General features: G+C 41.7%; 1 protein-coding gene across 3 annotated transcripts in view; it reads right to left on the bottom strand.

The window, feature by feature from the left end:
* Positions 1–19653, bottom strand: part of KLHDC3 (kelch domain containing 3) — a 72780-nt gene that overhangs the window by 9067 nt on the left and 44060 nt on the right. For 2 of the 3 annotated variants that reach the window (XM_089529098.1, XM_089529099.1), the window contains exons 4-8: positions 18597–18712; positions 14077–14148; positions 13709–13922; positions 13209–13295; positions 8609–8744 (exon numbers count right to left, since the gene is read on the bottom strand). In XM_089529098.1, the coding sequence (XP_089385224.1) occupies positions 8609–8744; positions 13209–13295; positions 13709–13922; positions 14077–14148; positions 18597–18712 (625 nt within the window). The remainder of the gene's footprint in view (positions 1–8608; positions 8745–13208; positions 13296–13708; positions 13923–14076; positions 14149–18596; positions 18713–19653) is intronic. The other variant, XM_089529097.1, reaches the window with a different exon arrangement.

Below are 19653 nucleotides of genomic sequence, written 5' to 3'. Positions count from 1 at the left end.
TGAATATATTTCCTGACTCCAATGAAAATCACACATGAAAGTGGAAGCGTTTTCCACTGTGTACATTCATCCTACCGTAACCATAGTCTTCTGTGCTTTCTCAAAAGCTATTTTGACTACAGAACAAAATAAATGTCTGCGTACACCATAGCAAACCTATCACTTTATCTGTCTTCTGCTCCAAACTAAATATAAAATATAGGATATGCAAATACAGGGAGAGGAGAGCTCCCATGAGTCTGAACAACATACTGATGAGATTTGGCTCTCTTTATTTGCTGCCTCTTATCTTATTTTAATAATGGATTCAGAGATGAGCTGGGTATTATTCTTCCACTAATGTTCTCTCTAAACTTTGCTATGTGCTGAAATTTTTATCTCCCCTGCTCATCCAACACTTCCTGGTGACCTGTCACATTCAAGACAATATAAGATGCAGGAACCTTTTCATTTACAATGACTTCCTGGAAAACGTCTTATCAAGCCAGCCTGCTTCAGAGCAAACCTGATAGCTGTTCAGAGGAAGTGAATCAAGCTCTCCCCCCACCTCCAGCCCTCTTATCCTCCTTTTCCATGGATAAATACAAAGCAACAAAATATGTGGGAAACAACTGTAGTGCGCAATAAAAGTTGTTCCAAACATTAAAGCTACAAAATAGGCACTTCTAATACATCCTTATTTTGATAATGCATCTCTGAAAACTGATAGCAAAAAGTATTAAAAAACCTGTGGAAAATAACATGGTATCCCATCTCTTTGATATGCCCACATCTGTCTGTACATTTAAGATGTTACTGTAATTGAAACTAGTGGTTTCCTTTTGGGGGGGAATGTGAATTTATATATAAGTTTTGGAACAATAAAATCCAAGATAATATATACTCCATTCGCAATGTTTTGATGCATTCCAAGTATTTAGATATCAATATATAAGGATATTATTTTTATGCAGGTGGACACCATTTTATTTTTCATTATTTCTCTATTTTAATCATCATCATAATTTAACACTTTTGTGATCTTGTTAGGAAGTGGAAAGGCATTTTTGAAAGACACTCTTTTATTCTATGTCATAAATACTGTATGCTCTGTACTACTGTTTATGGCCTCAGTCTAAATCCACTTGTTTGTCATAACTGGAAGCACTGGGTAGAACAGGATAGTTGTAAGGAAAATACACAAGGAAGACAAGAAGCATTATTTAGATGGAATGATATGAAACAGCACTTTTCAGATAAAATTTCAGATGAAATAAAGCTACTTCCTACATGTGCTTAGTTTTGTATCTCATTGTAGAATACACTTCAATGTATATGCATGTTTGTGCTTGATAAGGTAATTAAGAGAAGCAATCCAAAATTGCCACAAACTACATCTCCTGTTATAATTTGCCCCTCAACAGTATGCCCTTTGGGTCAGTTTCTCAGGGGATCGAAGACATTACAATGCATCTAATGATAGGATGTGTGTGTGTGTGTGTGTGTGTGTGTGTGTGTGCTGCATGTGTAAGTCTAAAAAAAGAGTATTGTGGAGAATTTTGCTTTAGGGAGGAGTATTTAACATGATGACCATGTGATTATTCCATCTTTTGATTTAATGGGTGTGAGGTCAGATCAATGGCTTAGTCAATCAAATCATATATCACAATTTAGCCTGGGATATTATGGCATGGTACAGAGGAAAAGGAACATGCAAATTCAGGACAATGAAATGGAATATTAGAATCATACAATCATAGAGTTGGAAGAGTCCCCAAGGGCCATCCAGTCCAACCCCCTGCCATGCAGGAACTCACCATCAAAGCATCCCCAACAGATGGCCATCCAGCCTCTGTTTAAAGACCTCCAAAGAAGGAGACTCCACCACACTCCTAGGGAGTGTATTCCATGTTCCATTCCACTGGAATATATTGGTTTGTCACTGTTAGTCTAAAATTTGCATATAGAGCAGCTTGAATTTGGTGAACTAATTCAGTTTATACTGGTAACCTATGAGACTTTTATAACTTGTAGCAGCAACATTTAAAAGGTAATTTTATTTTAAAAAATAAATACGTTATAGCAGTGCTTCTCAAACTTTTTACCTTTCTGGCCCCCTATACACATACATGTGGATATCATGCCTTCCCCGCTCACACAGTATATGAATAAAAACATTTATTTAGTGTGTATATTTTCATTCACACATTCATGTATATTCATATTTTAACATTTTATAAGGAAAAGGCTTTCCTCCTTCCCTTCTTTTCCTTCAGACAGAGGCTCCAAGTGCCCTCCTTGATTTTCTCTTCCCCCGCAAGACAGAAAGAATATGGGAAGTGGGGGAGAAGGAGGAAGGGGAGGATCGGGGCCTTTACAGCTCTATCTGCACTGCAGAAATAATCCATTTGACATTGGTTTGCTGTGGCACCAGAGCAGAGTCATATTAATGCTATGGAGTCATATCAATGGAATCATATCAATGCTATGAGGAGCTCTGGTGCCACAACAAACTACCATTCCAGAATTCCACATCACTGAGCCACAGCAGTTAAAGTGGTGTCAAACCAGATTATTTCTGCAGTGTGGATAAAGCCCCTGTCTCATGCCCTCCTTTGAGCAACTCTTGTGCCCCTCCTGGGGGCCCCACCCCACAATTTGAGAACCACTGTATTACAGGATATATTAATATATTAATACTGATACTCACTGAACACACACACATTTCTTTTAAAAGAAAATATTTATTGATATCCCTTTATATTTGGGACTCTCAGGGGTCTCCCACCCAAAGGAATAACCTCACCTATCCTCACTTACCCTCATAAACCCTATTCATTTTTCTTGGTTTAGACAGATCGTGTAATAGGCAAGACAGTTGCTCCATTCATAGAACTATCTAAGTACTCTGTGGTTATACACTCCTTCTTTGTTCTTTTCCTTCTTCTGGTGCATACTGACTTTGGTGGAAAGATCCTGCCTTTCATTCAGCCAGAGTTCCCTGCTAATTCTTAATACCAATTAATAAATTATGAAGCTTATAAGTATCGTCCAAACTGGACCAGTATTTAGTAGTAAACTGTTAGTGGCTAAGACACTTTAGGGGCTGCTTAAGAATATATTCATTTAGGTCTTTGAAAAGTCTGATCTCACTTCTGCTGCCTTTAAAATGGCATGGCCACTGTGATTCTTTGAATACTAAAAAAATTGCAAATTAATAATAATAATAATAATAATAATAATAATATTTTCTGCTTAATCACTTGGAATCCAAGCGGATTACAACAACAAAAGAGGATACAGTTTAAATAGTAGGTTGATTAAAGTATTTTAAAACCTTTACAACAAACCAGTAAGAAAATAATGTAACTTCTGTTCAAGTCATCAGTGGACATGCTTACCACATTCATTAGGATTAATAACACGTGGTCACCATCATGATCAGAAAAAAATTCAGATAGCAAGGATTTTGCTACACTCACATACTTCCTGGATTTTGGCAGCTGGCAAATATCTTGACCACTTCCAGTTGACCTGCATCCTGCTCAAGTCACTGCCTGTGTTTGACAACCCAATCTCCAAGTTTAGGAACTCTTACAGTTAGAGGAGACAGCTCAGTTAAAAGTAACTTTGTTATAAAGACAAAGGTAATTCCATCATTCATCTAGGATTTGCCGCTTTGCAGACACTGTCACAGGCAAGAGCCCCAAGCTGCTTCCTGTTTCTATGTGCCTTTCTGGAATGTTTACAGTGCAACAATGTTACACATTCTTTGCAAATGAGGAACCGGGGCCCACACCATTTCTTTTCAACCCACAATACTTTCAAACTCAAAAATGCAATCTTTCCTCATTTATTTTGGGGATCAGTCAGATGTACCCACCGGTTGTTACATGTGATGTAAAAAAATGAGTGGGGATGTACAAGTGGTGTTGATATGGTAAATATGGCTGGAGGATGCTCTCCACATTTTGCAGAAAGCCCCAGGCAGGCAGTAACATTCACCAAAAGAAGAAAAATGTCAACGCAGGAAATAAATATTGTCCCATTCAAAGGATGTAGTTTCCAGTGTTTATCCTGTATATGAACACCCTGCAACTCAAACAGCTTTCTAAACAGGGGAACGATACCTTCCTTTCCACACACATCTTTATCCCCTTAGCACATTTGTGCTGTGAAGGACTCCCACATGATTTTCTCATTTTTACAAAAGTGACATTACCTATGAGACAGAAAAAGATAAGATTCAAGGCCAAATGAAAATAGTATAATGAGTGCTCAGTTTAGAACCAGAGACCTGGATCACTGACTATCACTGCTGCTACTTAACCACACTGCATCTTTTAAAACCAAGGACTAAAAGGGAATTATAGAAATAGCATGGGGAGGGGGTTCTTATTTCTTCATGTTATGCTGATTTTTGCTTCTTGCTTTTCTTGTGCAAAGCTATAATTCACCCATAGCAAGACATCTGTGATAGTTCTGAGCCAATGGCAGCAGTATGAGAAACAATGCAGCATGTAATCCCCAAAAGCCACCTACATGGTCCCAGGGACTCTACTGGACATCTCCCCCCCCCCTCTCACTGGACCTCCAGAAGCCATCAGCCAATATGATTCTCCATAACAATTAACCCCTTCAAAACTGATAGTATATTTCAGAAAATAAAAGAAAAAACCCACCAAAACCCTTTTTGAACCATTTTGCCAGATGGGGACAGTAGTCTGGGGCTCAGGAGTGGTGGAAAGGGGCCCTTGCCCCACTGCCCTTTCCCACTCTGGCTTGTAGGAGACAGATATGACATTATTCAATATCCCCTATTCCTACACAAAACTGGAGCAATGCGTGCATTACAACACAAACTATGAGAATGATGTCCAGTGACTCTGTGGACTATGTTAGACTGGATCACTGAGTATGTAAGTACAAATGAAGTGGACAAGCTTCTTGGTTGTGTAAGGAAGACAACATGCCCTCTTGATCCTTGCCCATCTGGTTGACCGCTCAAGGAGGGGATGCAGTAACAACATTACTTCAGGCTATAATCAATGCATCCCTTAGGGAGGGTAAATTTCCATTTAAACCAGCAGTTCCCAATCTTTGTTGGGCCGCGACCCCCATTGGAGACGAAAGTCCCGCCCGTGGCCCCCCTTATAGGTTGGGAGGCCAGGAAGGGGCGGGACTTCTGGCTGCCTACAAGCCCCAGCAGGCTTTGCGGCCAGAGGTCCCGCCCCTTCCCGGCCTCCCAACCAATTAGGGAGGCCACCAGGGGAGAAGGGGTGGGACTTGTGGCTGCAAAGGCTTCTGGGGCTTGCAGTCCCATCCCCTTCTCCCCGTGGTTGCCTGGCAGCCACGGGGAGCAGAGGAGGCGGCAGCCCCCCCTTTCCTTCCTCCCCACGGCTATCTGTAAGTTGCGGGAAGGGAGGGAAGGAGCAGGAGGCAGCCCCACCCCCACCCCCTTCTCCTTGCGAGTGCCTGTGCCAGGGCCAGCCCTTGCAGGGAGGAGGGAAAGAGGAGGGAGCCCCACCCCTCCCCTTTTCCTCATGCGGTGCCTGCGCTAGCACCGGCACCCGCAGAGAAAAAGGGAGGGGGAGGCGGGGGGATTCCCAACCTGGCAACCCCCGCAAAAGTGTCGCGTGACCCCCAAAGGGGTCGTGACCCCCAGGTTGGGAACCCCTGATCTAAACTCAAACAAGCAGTGATTAAACCACTTTTGAAAAAACCCTTCCTGGGACCTTTTGATAAGAAATAACTACGGACCGGTCTCACTACCATTCTTGGGCAAGGTGATCGAGAGGCCAGTTGGATGAAGCCGATTATCTACACCCATTTCAAACTAGCTTTTAGGCCGGATACAGAGTTGAGACTGCCATGGTCGTTTTGGTCGATGATCTCCTTCTGGGCATTGACGGGGGAAGTGTGACCCTGCTGGTGCTCTTGGACATCTCAGCGGCATTCGATACCATCAACCATGGTATCCTTCTGTAACGCCTGAGAGAGTTAGGTATCGGAGGCACTGCGCTCCAGTGGTTCCGTTCCTACCTCTCGGGTAGATTCCAGATGGTGAGGCTGGGGGACAGCTGCTCTCATAAAAGAGAGCTGACATCCGACATCCCTCATGGCGCCATTCTGTCCCCCATGCTGTTTAATATTTACATGAAGCCGCTGGGAGAGATCATCCAGAGGCATGGGGTGCAGCGTTATCAGTACGCTGATGACACCCAAATATGTTTCTCTATGCTTCCGACTCTTGCAGTGACCAAAGATGGCATCTCTCCTCTGAATGCCTGCCTTGAGTCGGTAATGGGCTGGATGAGAGAAAACAAACGCAGACTAAATACAGTGGAACCTCGCCATACGCGGCCTTGAGCATATGTGCTCAAGCCGCGGCGTGCGCACGGGGCGGAAGGGGCAGTGCACCCCATTCAATTGAATGGGCGCACGCGCCTGTTGCACCCTGCGTGCGCCCACGCCGCCGCGCACGAGCCCCATTGTTTACAATGGGGCTCGAGCATAGGCGGAAATCACCATACGCGGCGGGATCCGGAACGGATCCCCCGCGTATGGCGAGGTTCCACTGTACAGAGAAAACGGAGGTACTAGCAATAGGATCCCTAGGCCCAGGCAGGGAAGTTTGCCAACCTGTCCTGGATGGGGGCCCAAGTTACTTGAGGGGCCGCATCTCCCCATATAATCCGCCCCGCACACTCAGAACAACCAGGAATAACTTGATGGAAATTCCACCTTCTAAATATGTTATTACTTCCCAGATGGCCTTCTCAGTAGCGGCCGCACAAATCTGGAATAGTCTTCCTGACGAGCTCCGCTTTATCACCCCCCCCTGGAAAAATTTAAAAAGAAGCTTAAAACCTTGCTCTTCTGTCAAGCCTTCCCCCCTGGAAAATGAAGTCGTGTACTCTGATCCCATTGACTCTCTACCTCACCCTATTGATTGATTGAATGATTGTTTTAAGATTGTATATTGTATTTAGTGCTCTTGGTTTTATCTATTTTATGATGCGTTTTGTAATTAAAACCAATTACAAAACGCATCATAAAATAGATAAAACCAAGTAAACCGCTTTGAACTTTGGAAAAGCGGTATATAAATAAAATTTATTATTATTATTATATTCCCCTAAAGGACAAAGTTCGCAGTTTGGGAGTACTCCTAGATACATCTCTGCATTTGTCATCTCAAGTAGATGCAACGGCTAGGGGTGCTTGGTACCAACTTTGGTTGATACGCCAACTGTGTCCCTACCCTACCAAAAGGACCTTGAAGCAGTGGTACTCACACCGATAATCTCTCGTTTATATTTCTGTAATGCACTCTACATGGGGCTACCTTTGTACCAGGTCCAGAAGCTTCAATTGGTTCAAAATGGTGCAGCCAGATTGGTCACAGGAACATCTAGATTTGACCACATAACACCAATATTAAAATCTCTTCACTGGCTGCCGATCAGCTTCCGGGTCCAATACAAAGTGTTGGTTATTATCTTTAAAGCCCTATATGGCTTGGGCCCGAGTTACTTGAGGGAACACCTCTCCCTACACAATCCGCCCCGCGTTCTCAGGACATCTGGGAAGAAAGTATTAGAGAGTGCAAAAACTAGGTTAACAACAACTTCCCACAGAGCATTTTCCGCCATAGCCCCCAAGTTATAGAACAACTTGCCGGAAGAGATTCGCCTTATTACCACCTTAGATGCCTTCCAGAAGGCACTCAAGACGGATCTCTTCCGGCGAGCCTATCCACCAAATTTGCTGTAAAATATCCCACCTCCATTAGTACTGTATGTTTTATGAAAGTTAAATGTATTTTATTAACATTATTGTATTGATAATATGCTATTGTTTTTACTGAATGTATTTGATATGTTTTTATTGCTGGAATAGTCTGTTTGTTGTAATCTCACCTCGATCCGCAGGGAGAGGCAGGAAATAGAAATAATTATTATTATTATTATTATTATTATTATTATTATTATTATTATCAGGGAATGACTAGTGTACAGACTCCATAGAAAAGAGCAGAGGAGCCCCAATCCCCCCAAAAATACAAAAAAAAAAAAAAAAAAAAGTCCCACACACTCATTCACAAAGCTGTGTGAGCAAGGAGTGGCTAGCCACGTGTGCATTCAGTCAATGCTCATCAGTGAGATTTTTAGCATTATCCAGCAAGCACCACAGGCACATACACAATCACAATTCATGAAGCACTCACTATTGCAAGTGGCACAGTAGACAATTCCAGCTTCATCAAGGAACAGTTTAGGAAATATTTCTTGAATCTGGTGCTCTCCAGTTGGTTTAATCTACAATATCCTTCATCCCCAGCAAGAATGGCTCAAGGATGGGGGTGATGGGAGTTGTAGTCCAGACATCCAGAGGACACTAGATTGTGGAAGACTGGTTTAGGGTAAAATAGCTAAATAATGACTACAGAGGTTGACTTGCAGGAGAGACCAGAGGACTCATACTCAGGATCATAATTCAGAGATACAGAACACAAGGCTAGTGGTATGTCTGCATTCATGCTTGTTTTTGACACTCTAAAAGGAGCTTTATTACTGGTAAGATTTTTCAGAAGGCAGAACACTTAATGGCATGATACAACACTCACCTGGTGCCTCCAAAGAGGATGATCTTGTCCCCCACTCTACAACAGCATTGCCTGCGGCGAGGACATGGTCCTTTCCCTTTGGGATCAATTTTCTTCCAGGTAAAAGAAACTGAAGACAACATACACATGATGAAAGCTGAAGCAATGTTGGTATAGAAAAGCCATAAGGACAAGCTAAAAGCATAGGAAGGTTCTACATTTAACTCAGAGAACTAACCTCTACATTCTTTACTTTCTCCTTTACTTATTTACTCGCTTCTCAATCCAAACAAAAGGACACATTCATTGAAAATCCTGCACTACAAATGCTGTTATCTGTTAGAATTTCATTTCACAGAAATAAAGAAAGCAGGATATCACTTCATTTTGTGCAGGGAAGGATTAACGCATGTGGACTCAGTACACTCCAAGGATTTCTACTTGCAAATGTAAGAGGTGTTGAGAGAGTCATAATGTTCCCCCCCCACACACAATTTTTTTTTATTTACATGTTATTCCCACAGCAGCAGGTATATCACTCGCAAAGATAGAAACCCATACTCAGGCTAGATGCTCTTTTTCACTAATTCTGCTAAAGAATGGATATAAAGCTTGTAACAGTCAATACACAGGTTATAAGCTTAACATCTCAAGCACTTTTCACATCACAGAAGTGATACAATGCTATGTAATACCTTCTCAAATAAAAAAAATGAACTCTTCCAAATTCCCTTGGAAGCCCTGGGACACCAGAATGTAAGGTTTGCAACTGATTTAGTTCTGGGTTCATTAAACATAGGTCTCTGTTACATAATGATCCTTGAAAAAAGCATTTGCATTGGAAGGCAAAGGGGGAGGTGATAATTGTGGAATTCAGAACTAAAGAATTCAGACTAGAGCCTGCAGAAATGTGTTTATCTTTTGAAGACTACATGCAGGCATACTGCCATCTGTTGGTAATTCCACAAAATGCAGAGAATACATCTAAAAGTCTTCTGCTTCTGAGGTAGAAAATGGGCAAGTTAGAGCCTGAACAGACAGGCCAAAATAAAGCTGCTTTGGACCACTCTGGAAGTGTGCTCTTTAAATGATGCGTGTGTTCTAAGAGGCCAGAGGCCGCGCCAAAACCATGTTCCAGTCCTAAGGACTGGAGTGGGGCTTTTGCACAGCTTCTGGCCTCTTAAAATGTGTGTGTGACCCGAAGTGACCCGAAGCAGCTGTATGTTGGCCTGTCTGTTCAGGCCATTAGTTCTGTTAATATAAAGGTAGAAGAAAAACAGCTGAATAGATGCTGCTCCCTGAAGCATATAATGAGAAACCTTCATCAGGAATGTCGTAACATGATGTGAACAGAGACAGTCTTTTCCCTCTCAGATAATACTGGAACTGAAGAGCAACAGACTCAGGAGAAACTAATATACTGCTTCACATGAAACAGAATTAATGCAATGAGCCCACTATCCACATGGTATGGAAATGCCGCAACCTTAGAGACCAGACATGGTTTTTTAAAGGGCAAACCTATTACTGGTTGTTAGTGAGGACATGGAACTTAAAAAAAAGATGTTGATTGGAATCCTGCTGGGAACTTAGGTCTTTCTCAGTGGACTAACATCTGCAGGAATTAGGGTTGGTCAGTTCCATAACATTTAGTAAAGGGCTGCTGTTATGCTACTATGTAAAGGAGCCAGTGAAATGACCAATGCACATCGGTCCGGTTGTACATTGGTCCTGCTGTGCATTGGGACACTGGGTAAGAAGTGCCAAGGAACACGCTTTGGTAGAATTCAATGTGCATCAGGACATTCTTACTGGTATCCTGTTACATATCTTCACAATTCACTAACAGTGAACAGTGCTAAGGTTTCTTAGAACCTTTGCTGCATAGCTAAGTATACATAAAGTTATGTAACATACACCGTGATAGAGAATTTCAAAAATAGTGTCTAGTTTTTCTGTTCAAAGTCCCAGGCAGCTAGCTCAGACTTGTTCCAAATACTCCATTGTACATGCACATTTCCTCCACCTCTCCATCTAGCAACACAGCATTCTGTGGCTATTAAGTATGCTATGTCTTACTTTGGAAAGGTTCTGTTTTCCCTCCACTATGCTCCAAAATACACTGCAGATATAATCCAGTTTGAGACTGAATTAACTGCTCTGGCTCAGTGCTAGGGAATCCTGGGAATTGTAGTTTATTGTGGTACCAGAGTTCTGATAGAGAAGGCTAAATCTCTCACAAAACTACAGTTCCCAGAATTCCCTAGCACTGAGCCAGGACCGTTAAAGTGGTTTCAAACTGGATTACATCTGCAGTGTGCTTTGGATCTACACTCCTCCTTTTTTACCAAGATTTTCTGTACTTCTTTGACTTTTGAGTTCCCTGAACACAGATGGCTCCTCTGTGCCATCATTCTTTGTAGAAGTAATTAACAGCTAAGTGAAATTTCCAGCATCAAATGCAGCATTTCCTGAATACTGGGAGAGAAGAGAAAGGAAAGAATAGGGAAGACAGTTGCCTTCAGGCCCTGCAAACGGGATTCCTGGAGGTATCTGGCTAGCCATAGTTAGTAAGAGTACTGGACTAGATAGAGATTAGCTTGATCCAGGGGCTGATGTGATTACAGTACTTCTTACATTTTTATGTTGTGAGGGTGGCAAACCCATTCAGGCAATTGTCATCAGCCTACTTCAAGAGACTTCAACCTAACCAATAAAATGTTTACAGATCATGAAAAAATTATCTTTTGGAATACAGTTCCTAAATAATAATAATAATAATAATAATAATAATAATAATAATAATAATTTATTTATATCCCGCCTCTCTACAAAATGCAATCGAGGCGGCTTACAAGATTAAAATATACAGTCCGAACCCTCAACCCACCCACCCCTTAAAATACAATTAAATAATGTAGAATTTAAAACATAAAACATACTTAAGAACAATAAGATAACTGTGGTGAAGTCAGGTCAGCAGTTTTTCTTTCTGAAAATCTGGGAGGTCGTAGGCAGCCTTGTTTTACAAGGCTGTAACAGATTTTTCCCTGAGGATCTAAGTGTGCGGGGAGGATTATATGGAAGAAGGAGGTCCCGAAGACAGGTTGGACCCAAGCCATTTAGGGCTTTAAAGGTGATAACCAACACCTTGTACTGGGCCCGGAAACTGATGGGCAGCCAGTGAAGTGATCTTAAGATCGGTGTTATATGGTCTCTTCTGGATGTTCCAGAGACCAGTCTGGCTGCCATGTTTTGAACTAATTGAAGTTTCCGGACCAAGCACGAGGGTAGCCCCATGTAGAGTGCATTGCAGAAATCAAGACGTGAGGTTACCAGCGCATGTACTACAGTCTCAAGGTACCTGTCTTCCAGAAAAGGGCGCAGCTGGCATATCAGCCGGAGCTAATAACAGGCACTCCTGACCTCACCTGATTTGTCATGTGAAGCGATGAATCTAGGAGCACCCCCAGACTGTGAACACAGTCCTTTGAGGAGAGTGTGACTCCTTCTAGGAATGGAGGTTGTATCGGAGCCGATACCATAAGTATCTCCGTTTTGTCTGTATTCAGCTTCAATTTGTTTTCCCTCATCTCCTATCTAACAAGTCATGATGCTCTGGTTTGGCAATTTCTTCCCCAGCCTGATCTGCCAGGAATTGATTGTGTTAGCCTGGTTACACCAAGTAAAACTGTTTAATTTGCTTGGGCTTTTAATAGCTCATGGTAACCAAGAGAACAAAAATAATTAACTTTTAAACTGGTTTATATATCTTGAGTGTTTTCCTGCTATAAATAAACACTGTAAGCTGTCTTGAAGGCTATGAAAAAAGTGGAAAGACAGAATATAACTTACTTGATCAGGGTAGGTACAATCCTGCTCTACCTAAATGAATCAACTGGTCATTCCTGCATGAAATTAAATGGCTGAAACATTGACGTATCAGCTGTTCCTGAATATGTCTAAAATTCTGTGCACATTTTCCCTCCAAGCAATCAGTAGCTATCAGTGATACTGCTGCACTATCATTAAAGAGTGATCTCAGAATTCTCTCATCCATGAAGACTAATTGATCCATCAAAGGAACAAACCACAAATCTGCTCTGGACTGCTATACAGTCAACCTGCAGTTTCTACAGTCATGATATATACTAGATACAACATACTTCCAAGATAGTCAACAGACTACAATACTGCTGTTAATGGTGGCAGAACTTGCAAGAACTCACAATGACAAACAAGCTACAACCAGTCATAAGCAATCTGGATTTGCAGCACAACTTGTGATCCATGCTGTGCACACTAGAGGAATTCCTAGGGCTTTCTGGGGATTGGCTGTGCTGATGACTCCTTGCCATCAGCAAACATACAACATGACCCTTTGTGGACTGAGCCTCAAATCATCATGATAAACGACACCTGCCACTAACCATGTAAACTGGTCCTCTCCAGTATTTACTGATGGAAACACTATACATATTTTTTTGAAAACACACTATTTATGATTCATATAAAACATTCAGAAGTTGTTTTTTTAAACCCAATGAAAAATGCTCAGTACATGAACAGAGATTCTTAGAGGTGGCTGAAATATAAATAATAGGTGTTTCAGTATAAGTACCTGGATCAAATTTCCAAAGGTCATGGAAGTGTCTGTTCAGACGTGCGTTGTAGCCACCAAATATATACAACTCTCCATTGTAGCCAACTATAGGAAACAGAGACATTTCAGATTATCCAGAATGTAGCTCAGTGGCAGATCAGTTATTACTGAATGGAAGCTGTGTCATCCACATCCTACATTCAGCTGTCTACAAGCTTCACATTATAAACCATTTCAGAAGGAGGAGAGAGGAAGAGAACACAATAAACAATTGATTCATGATTCTTGTACCTGATTCTTTCCCTCCTTTCCCTTAACTGATCTTCTGATAATTGTGCCAACAGAAAAGCACAGAGAAGAAGTCACACAAGTCAATCACACTTCCTGGCTCTTAGCTCACTGTTGCATGATTTCTCCAAGAGCACAGGGCAATGGATGACCTTTTGAAGAATCCTGCCTGACCTTCCGAATTTAGACCGCAAACCTTTAATATTCTGTGGAGTGTAATGGTGGCTTACATGCTGAATGGCTCCTTCTGCCTTCAGGGAGGAGGGGAGTGGGAGGCGAGTCTAGCCAGGAGTTTGTGTCTGTGTCAAATACTTTGATTCGATTACAGTAGATCTCATTGTTGGAGTGGAATGGCCCAAAGCGATCTGCTCTTCCCCCAAACACATACATCTTTGTCCCAATTATAGTGGCTGAGTGGAAGTCTCTCCAGCGAGCTGGTGTGCCCTGGAATAAGAAACTCTAATTAAGTCAGTCAAAGGGAAATGGAAGTTACTTTCAGAGCAGAGGTGCTTACTGCTCAGCTTTAAACTAAGACGGACAATAGTTAAATAGGAAGTATGGTCACATACTAGACAGAAATACTGATACCGATACTGACCTTAGCGCAGATCAGATTCCACACCATGTTGCTGCTATCCAGTTTGTGGATATCATTTGAAAAGCAATCAGCCTGTAAGAAAGAGGAATTACAGTATTAAATTAAGGGGTATGCCAAAAGTAGAAATACCAAATGTAGGGTTTCTGAAGGAGACCTTTGTTACTTTGTTTTCCAGAGATATAAACTCTACAAAATTTAATTCTGCAGGATTTCCAAATAGAAATAATATATATTATTTGAATATATGAATGAGGTGGTTCAGAAAGCAAAGTATAGTCAGCTCTCTGTATCCACAGATTTTTCATCCACAGATTCAAGAATCTATAACTTGAAAATATTTTTAAATACGGTATATATAAATTCCAATAAACAACCCTTGATCTTGCCATTTTATATAAGGATTTTGGTATCAACAGGGGTCCTGGGACCAAACCCCAGCAGAAACTGAAAAACTCACTGTAGCTCTTCAGCAGTACTTCCTCATAGTAGTACATGCTATTCAAAGCAGACAAAGAATGTAGAATTATGAGCCTTGCGGGCTTTGCTACAGTTACCTCTCATCATAACACAACTTCACTTTATGGACAGAAAAATGAAGCAATGAGATTAAAGTCATCACTTGCAGTAATAGCCACTGATTCTGAAAGTCTGGATTTAGACAGCAGGAGCTGCCCTTTTTTAAAATAAGTGTTGAGAGTAAGTTGCTTTCATTAACCTCTGCTGGAGTTGTTAAACGTCAGTAAATCAGACCAGAGAAGCCTCAAGCTAAATATTCTGAGAGGAATGCTCAATTAGCAGGAACTTGTAAAAGATACAATTTTGCTAGCTCTGTTGGATACGGATCTACCAAAGAGATGAATGAATATTTTGGCTTTATGATCAGTTTCTTAAATACGCCAACCATATTTTATTTTGCTTCAGTGTCCTGCCTCCAAGACTTCAATTAATGTTGCAGATCTATCCAAAATGGTCTCATTCGGCACATGATGCTGTTATTGAAAAACTAGTGAAGGCCTTTGGTCATTGATGGTTCCAAATGACTCATAGTTTTTTGTGGGTTTTTCGGTCTATGTGGCCATGTTCTAAAAGAGTTTCTTCCTGACGTTTTGCCAGCATCTGTGGCTGGCATCTTCAGAGAATGCTTGCCTGGAAATGAGTTGGGTATATATATACTGTGTGACCTTGGGAAGGCAGGAGTGATTTGCATGTGTATTGTTTTGTTGCTAATGGCAGGCCTCAGGGTGGGAGGGTCTGCAAAAGAGGATTAGTGTCTGCTTGATAGTGCTCATTGTCTGCTGGGAGATTTCTCATTTGCGTTTGTTGAGTCTTTATCTTGCTATTTTTCAGGACTGATAGCCAAACCTTGTTTACTTTAAGGGTTTCTTCTTTTCTGTTGAAATTGTCCAGGTGTTTGTAAGATTTCAATGGCTTCCCTGTGCATCCTGACATGGTAGTGGATGGCACAGTCCAGAATTTCAGTGTTTTCAAACAGTATTTTATGCCCAGGATGGTTTTTGGCATGTTCTGCTACTGCTGATTTTTCTGGCTGGCCCAGTATGCAGTGTCTCTCATGTTCCTTGATTCTTGTTTGCACACTGCATTTGGTGGTCCCTATGTAGACTTTTCCGCAGCTGCATGGTATGCGGTAAACTCCTGCGGCTGTGAGATGGTCTCTCTGGTCCTTGGCTGAGCGAAGCATTTGCTGGATTTTCTTTGTCGGTTTGTAAACCAGTTGCGGGTTATGCTTCCTCACCATTTTGCCTATTCTGTCTGTGACTCCTTTGATGTATGGTAAAAATACCTTCCCTTTGGGTGGCTGCTTGTCTTCACTTCTCTGGGTTTTCCTGGGCCTGGCAGCCCTTCTGATGTCTGAGCTGGAATAACCATTAGCCTGTAAAGCCCGGTCCTGGTGCTTCAGTTCATCTTCCAAGAAGTGGGGGTTCACAGATGTGTTTTGCCTGGTCTACCAGTGTTTTGATTGTGCTTCTTTTTTGTCCTGGGTGATGGTTGGAATTCTTGTGCAGGTATTGGTCTGTATGTGTAGGTTTTCTGTATACTGTGTGACCCAGATGTTGGTTCAGTTTGCGGATGACTAGGACATCCAAGAATGGTAGTGTTCCTTCCTTTTCTTTTTCCATAGTGAATTGGATGTTGGGGTGGATGTTGTTCAGATGGTTCAGGAACACAGCCAGATCTTCTTCCCCATGGCTCCAAATGGTGAAAGTGTCATCCATGTATCGGAATCAAGTTGTGGGCTTTTTCAGTGCTGTTTCCAGGGCTGCTTTTCAAAGTGTTCCATGTAAAAGTTTGCTATCACAGGGCTTAGTGGGTTTCCCATTGCTACCCCATCTCTCTGTTCGTAGAATCCATTGTCCCACTGGAAATAGCTTGTGGTGAGGCAATGTTAAAACAGGGCTGTGATGTCTTCTGGAAAAATCTGTCAGATGAGTATCATGGTGTCCATTATGGGGACTTTGGTGAACAGGGAGACCATATCAAAGCTGATTAATATGTCTCCAGGTTTTAGTTCAAGCTTGTAGATTTTTCCTATGAAGTGAGTGAGTCCTTGATGTAGTGGGGGCTCTGCCCTATATCGGTTTGTAATTGTGTGGCCAGAAACTTGGCCAAGTCATATGTGGGGGATCCAATAGCACTCACTATGGGTCGGAGTGGAACGGAATCCTTGTGGATCTTGGGAAGTCCATAGAGTCTTGGTGGGCGAGCCTCAGATTTGCACAAATTTGTCTTGTGATTGGCTGAATTGAGGAGTTTTTGATCAGGGTGTTAGTTTTTCTGGTGATTTTGCTGTTTGGGTCTTGTTTCAGCTTTTTGTATATTGTAGGATCCAGAAATTCCTTGATTTTTTGTTTGTATTGTTCTGTATTCATGATTGCTGTGGCATTGCCTTTGTCTGCTGGGAGAATGATGATTTCTGGATCCGAATTGAGGTCCTTGATGGCTTTTCTTTCTTTTTTGGTTATGTTGCTGGAAGGTGGTTTTGCCTTGTGCAGAATCCTTGCTGTTTCCCCTCTTATCTCTTCTGCTTCCTCCTCCGGGAGATGATGGAGGGTGGATTCAACCTGGGCAATGATGTCCTCAACAGGGTTTCTGGTACTGGTTGCTGCAAAGTTGTCTCCTTTGGCCAGGATGGATGTTTCCTCATTTGAAAGTTGCTGCTGTGTGAGATTGATGATGGTCCGTTATGTATCCAGTGCGGGTTTCACCTGGTTTTTATGGCATTTGTTGAATTTTTGTTTTTGTCTTTCAGTGTGATCTGCCATATCTTTTTCCATTTTCCTGTCTTGGGTGTTCATCTTTTGGCTGATGCCGCGGTGGAGTGGAAGTAGTTCCTTGTCTGTGTTGGCCAGTTCTTTGCGGGTGGTGTGTATTCTCTCCCGTAATAGAGCCTGTTCCATCCTGTTGTAGACGCAGATGGCCTGTGGTGATTTGAAGGTCTTTTTTCCTGTGAGAAATTGTGGTATAGTGTCTGTGTCTCTGCAGTGTAGCAGGAAAGTTAGTGAGCAGAGTAGATCTGCTTTCCTGGTCCAGAGTTTCTCCAATCTCCAAGTGTCTTGGAACAGTTTCTCCCCGTAGAGATTTCCAATGTGAAGTCTAAGGCTTTCATGGCTGGCATCCATAGTTTTTTGTGGGTTTTTCGGGCCATGTGCCCATGTTCTAGAAGAATTTCTTCCTGATGTTTCACCAGTATCTGTGGCTGGCATCTTCAGAGAATGCTTGCCTGGAAAGGACTTGGGTATATATATATTGTGTGACCTGGAAGGTTTCTCAACTGGGAAATAGGGATGCTGATCAATTTTAAAATGACTGCAAGAATGGATAAGCATTCTGCACATGTTAAAAACAACATTACAGTTGCTTAGAATGCTGTGGAATCTCTAGTAGTTAAGACAACACTAGATAGCCATCTGGCAGGACAAGTGACCTACTTTATCTTTAAGATCCCCTTTGAAATATGTTTCCACGTGTAAATTAATATCCATCCATCCTCCTGAAACAAGTCAGCTCTTAAGAAGTTTATGACACAATAATATATACTTTACAACTGCAACCTAATATCTGTATATTATGGATGAAAGGACAGTGCACAAATCCAATAGACACCTCTGGGCAAAAAACTCGCCAATAAAAGCAATGATGCAAGAAATGTTAATAGACTAACACACACACCTGCTTAACAGTTTGCTCTCTAATTCTGAGGTGAACAAAGAAATATTAGAAGAATTTAACTCTAAAATATGTCTAGTCTTTCATACTTAAGTCTAGACTGCAGCTTTATGTAGTTGAGAGTAAATCCAACAAAATTCAAGGGGACTTACTCCTGACTATGATGGAGGTTTGACATAATTATAACTTTATCACCTAGAATTTTTACTCACAAATGTCTTAAAACCTTTGTTACTAAGGGAAAAGGTAATAAATGGAGGGAAACACCCAGTACAGAACAACCTAACTGAAACCAGCATTTTCCAAGCAGCTCAAAAATAAACAGGAAAGCTTACTAGTTGTTCATAACCTCCAAAGATATACATGCTCTTTTCCAAGACACAAGCTGAATGTCCATCTCTTGCTCCCGGAACCATTCCAGAAACTTTTGGTGTAAACCATTTGTGCGTGCCTAATATGCAAGAAATAAAAAACAGAGAGGAGCTGTTACTAGTAGATCCAGAATGGCATGCTCAGGGATGAGTAACAATGGGCATAGCCATGAGGAAAAAATCATTCTAAATATACAATGCATATCTCTTCTTGCAAGGAGGAAGCCAATACTTTACAATGTTCAGGAGAAGACAATGGATCATTGGATGGTTAGAAACTACCTTACAGCAAGTCCCTGGAAATGTTACTTTTTGGCTTACGGCTTCTTAGCATCTGCTAGCCAGCAAGGCCTGTAGCTATTCTTGGGGGAATTCGAAGAGGTATACTTCAAAAGGTTAAAGTTTCTGTGTTCTGCTTACAGATCTTGAAAAATACTCCACGGCTACTGAGCACATTTTGTGCAGTTTCATTTTTACCCCAGTATCTATTACTACTAGACACTGAGGGTGAAATAATTGCTCACAGCCCTTGGAAAGCTATTAAAAGACAGGAAACTATTTTTTTCAGTCTATGAAGAATGTTCTTCATGCAAGACGATATGACTATCCAGTAAGCAGAAAATCAGGAGCATCTGTTCTTGAGGACCATGAGCGAAAATAAAGACATACAATTCTTGGAGTAAGAAGAGATTCTCTTAAGCACAATTAGCCATCAACTTCATTGCTTATGCCAGGAAGCAGCAATGGAATGGCCTACTCAAAACCCTCCCAGCAGCACAAACGTCTAGCAACCTTGCTTTTATCTAGAGCCATTCACTGTGGCAAACTAGAATTGTACTCCGACCCAGTGCAAGGTCAACATGAACTCTAGGGAAATGATTAGCACAAAGGGAAAATGAGCTTTCTCCTACTGGGATGTTTGCCATGCTTGGATTTCTAACTCTAGTCATGTGTTATCCCCAAAGTCCTCCGCCAAGAGCAACACATGAAACCAGAGACTGAAGTGAGCAGTGACATCTAA

Source organism: Sceloporus occidentalis, unplaced genomic scaffold (assembly GCF_023333645.1).
Source record: "Sceloporus occidentalis isolate IW3139 unplaced genomic scaffold, rSceOcc1.0.p SCAF_6, whole genome shotgun sequence".
Taxonomy (NCBI): Eukaryota; Metazoa; Chordata; class Lepidosauria; order Squamata; family Phrynosomatidae; genus Sceloporus; species Sceloporus occidentalis.
Note: the sequence above shows the minus strand (reverse complement) of the source record. Positions and strands in the feature narration are given on the sequence as shown.